Source organism: Colobus angolensis, unplaced genomic scaffold (assembly GCF_000951035.1).
Source record: "Colobus angolensis palliatus isolate OR3802 unplaced genomic scaffold, Cang.pa_1.0 Scaffold47, whole genome shotgun sequence".
Lineage (NCBI taxonomy): Eukaryota > Metazoa > Chordata > Mammalia > Primates > Cercopithecidae > Colobus > Colobus angolensis.
In genome coordinates, this window is record NW_012118154.1 from 219,525 (window position 1) to 222,995 (window position 3,471).

At 58.7% G+C, this 3,471-nt stretch overlaps 1 protein-coding gene across 1 annotated transcript in view; it reads left to right on the forward strand.

Annotated features, from left to right (window-relative positions):
- Window positions 1-1,132, forward strand: part of SPNS3 (spinster homolog 3 (Drosophila)) — a 68,572-nt gene extending 67,440 nt beyond the window's left edge. Inside the window, exon 14 of the mRNA XM_011958338.1 lies at window positions 734-1,132. Coding sequence (XP_011813728.1) covers window positions 734-822 — 89 coding nt within the window. The 3' untranslated portion in view covers window positions 823-1,132. The remainder of the gene's footprint in view (window positions 1-733) is intronic.
- Window positions 1,133-3,471: the final 2,339 nt, after the last annotated feature.

Consider the following 3,471-nt stretch of genomic DNA (forward strand, 5'->3'; position numbering starts at 1 on the left):
GGAGGCTGAAGCAGGAGAATCGCTTGAACCCGGGAGGTGGAGGTTATAGTGAGCTGAGATCTCGCCATCTCGCCACTGCACTCCAGCCTGGACAACAAAGTGAGACTGTCTCAAAAAAAAAAAAAAAAAAAAAGACAGGTGGGTGCAGGTTACGAGGATCCCCACTGCGCAGGCAACATGAGAGCAAAGATCTGGAGGAAGCGAGGGAATGAGCTGTCCAGCGACCGGGGAGAAGACGCTCCTGGCAGTGGGGACAGCCAATGCAAAGGCCCTGCCATGACAATGTATGCACCTCATGCCAGGAGGCCAGTGTGGCTGCAGCAGGAGCAAGAGGGACAGTGGTAGGGGTGAGGGATACAGGGCCAGAGCAGGGGGTCCTTGTAAAGACCGTGGCTTTCGCTCGGAGTGAGGCGGGAGCTGCCGTGGGGCTTCCAGGAGAGGAGCACTCAGGTGGTCTGACGGATGTCAAAGTGTCGCCCTGGCTGCTGTGTTGAGAGCAGACTGCAGGAGGGTCAGCGTTGAAGCAGAGAGGCGTAGCCGACAGCCGACTCCCCTTCCAGGGGACAGTGGTGCTAAGACCACGCCAGTGGTATTGAAGGTGATGACAAGGGGTTGGATCTGGAAGGTATTTTGCATTGGGGACAGAGAGGATTTCCTGACAGCCCATGCCCAGGTCTGGTCCCAAAGCACCTTCTGCATCCTTTGGGCAGGCTGAGCATCTTTCCTCCTGCAGGGACCCCAGACAGCAAGGATGTGGACAGCAACGACCCGGAGAGACAAGGCCTGCTTTCGGGCGCCGCTGCCTCCACAGAGGAGCCCTGAGGTCCCTGCCTGCACTCGCCCTGCCTGCAAGCCTCCCGTTGGGCCCCACAGTAGCCGTGCCTCGGTTCCTCTTTGGCTGTCCTCGGGGACTCCGGCTGAGGCGCGTCTGCCACTTTTGCATTCCCGGCTGGAGAGCTGGCAGGACCCTGTAGCTGGGCTGTGAATGGCGCTGTCAGCACTCTGTGTGGGAGGCCTGGGCCTGTGCCTGTGCCCCACTCAAGGCTGCCCCAGCCTGGGTTCCCCAGCCTGGCTGCTGCTGGGTGCTGAATAAAGCGAGGCCAGTACAAAGCCTATGGATTTCGGGCCTGTAGACAGCTCTGTTATTTATAGCCTCTTGTGCCTCTGCTGGAGGGGAAGGAGGAGAGGACGGGATGCGCAGTCCAGGCCAAGGATGCAGGGCTGCCCTAAAGTGAGGAAGCTGAGGGGGTGGCTGGGCATGGGTCTCTAGGGGTCCTCAGCGTGGACCTCCCACTCTGACCCAGCTTCTCCATTCTGCAAAGTCATGGGCACAGGGCACCCTCTGCGTGATTCCACTCTGTTTTGTTTTTTGTTTTTTGTTTTGTTTTGTTTTGTTTTTGAGATGGAGTTTCACTCTTGTCCAGGCTGGAGAGCAATGGCGCAATCTCGGATCATTGCAACCTCCGCCTCCCGGGTTCAAGCGATTCTCCGGCTTCAGCCTACTAAGTAGCTGGGATTACAGGCATGCGCCACCATGCCCGGCTAATTTTTGTATTTTTAGTAGAGATGGGGTTTCACCATGTTGGCCAGGCTGGTCTTGACCTCCTGACCTCAGGTGATCTGCCCACCTCGGCCTCCCAAAGTGCTGGGATTATAGGTGTGAGCCGCCGTGCCCGGCCCATTCCACCCTTTGAACAAAACGTGGGGGCTGAATCTTGCTCTTGGAGATGAGTTTCCACTTGGGTACTGTTGTGGGGCTGTGGCTCCAAGTTCCAGGGAACCACACAGAGGAGCACCCACGCCTACACAGACATGGGCGCAGCTGCCCCAGAACCCTGCTGAGGACTTGAGTGGCCATGCAGGGATCCTCCTGGCCTGCCCAGTTCTGTACCCCCAGCCTTCACTGGGCCCACGCTCTGACCCCAGCACAGCCTGTGGGGAGGGCTGGCTCTGCGGGGCCCACGCTTGCCACTGGGTTCAGAGCAGCTGGGCTCAGCGGGCCCTGTGGGAGATCGACAGCTTCCAGGCGGGCAGCAGTGGGGAGGCTTGTTCTCATGTTCTTTCCGCCTCCCCTGGTGCCCAGCCAGGCATCACTTGCTCACTCACTGATGGCCACCTTCGCTGTGCCAGGCTGTGCCTGTCTCCCAGCAACTGCGGGCAGAGCAGCGACTGAGACTCCTGCACAGCCCCTGATGCTTGCTTGCTCTGTCCCTGCCTTCTGTGGGGTGCCCCCCAGCCCTCCCTGTTGGCTGCAACAGGCCCCAGGAGCAGGGCTCTCCAGCTCAGCCCTCACCTACACCACAGCCAGCCCTCCCTGCAGGCTAGCCAGGCCCTTGACCATGACTCAATGCTTGAAGCTCATGCAACAGGCGGCCCTTGAAGTTACAAGGTAAAAGATCTGTGAGAATATTTTCTTTTTCCTGAGAAGGAGGCAGCAACTGGGCGGGAGCCAGGATGCCACGGTCCCTCTCAGCGTTCACTGACTGTGTGACCTAGGTGGCTCGCTGACTCCCCGAGAGCCGCTGACTCCCCGAGAGCCGCTGACTCCCTGGATGTGTTTGGGAGGTGTGTTGATGTGGCTTTCTAACCTGGGCGTGTGATTCGCACAGGCTGGGTCTAGACCCACAGAAACCCAGCTCCAGGTCTGAACCTTCCTCCCAACAGCCCCAGGGAGGACCCCGGTGAGGCGAGGCTCCCAGAAAATGAGTGAGGGCTGCCCAAGGGTCAGAACACTCGGTTGGGCATGGCAACTCACGCCTGTAATCCCAACACTTTGGGAGGCAGAGGCTGGTGTATTGCTTGAGGTCAGGAGTTCAAGACCAGCCTGGGCAACATGGTGAAACCCCATCTCTGCCAAAAAATACAAAAACTTAGCTGGGTGTGGTGGCCCGCATCTGTGGTCCCAGCTCTGGGAGGCTGAGGTGGGAGGATTGCTTGATCCCGGGGTGGGGGATGGAGTTTGTCGTGAAGGGAGATGGCACCACTGCACTCCAGCCTGGGTGACACAGTAAGACTTTGTCTTAAAAACCAAAAACAAACAAACAAAAGAACACCAGCCGCCACCTCCCCACCCAGAGTCCAGTACAGGAAGAGCAGGCACCTCGTTTGTGCCCACTCTACAAACATGCATTGGTATCAGTGGGTGCCCATCAGGGTGTCCAGCAATGAATCAGACTCCAACCCTGCCCTTGGGCCTCACAGCCCACAGCAGGACAGAGAAGTGTGGCACACCTATGGGCAGAGTAAGGGCTTCCGTGCCCCAGAAGCCTTCAAGGAGGTGGCTTTGGAGGTGGTAATGAGGTGGGGGGGAAGGGAATTCTAGGGGCAGGAGATGGACCCACAAAGAGGGGGAGGGCGGGGGCAGAAGATATGCAATGAGTTATGGAGGGGTGTGGTGTGGCCAGAGAGGAGGGTGCGTGTGTCACTGAGCGGGGAGAGGAAGTGAGAGGCTGTCTGGGATCAGAGGGGTTT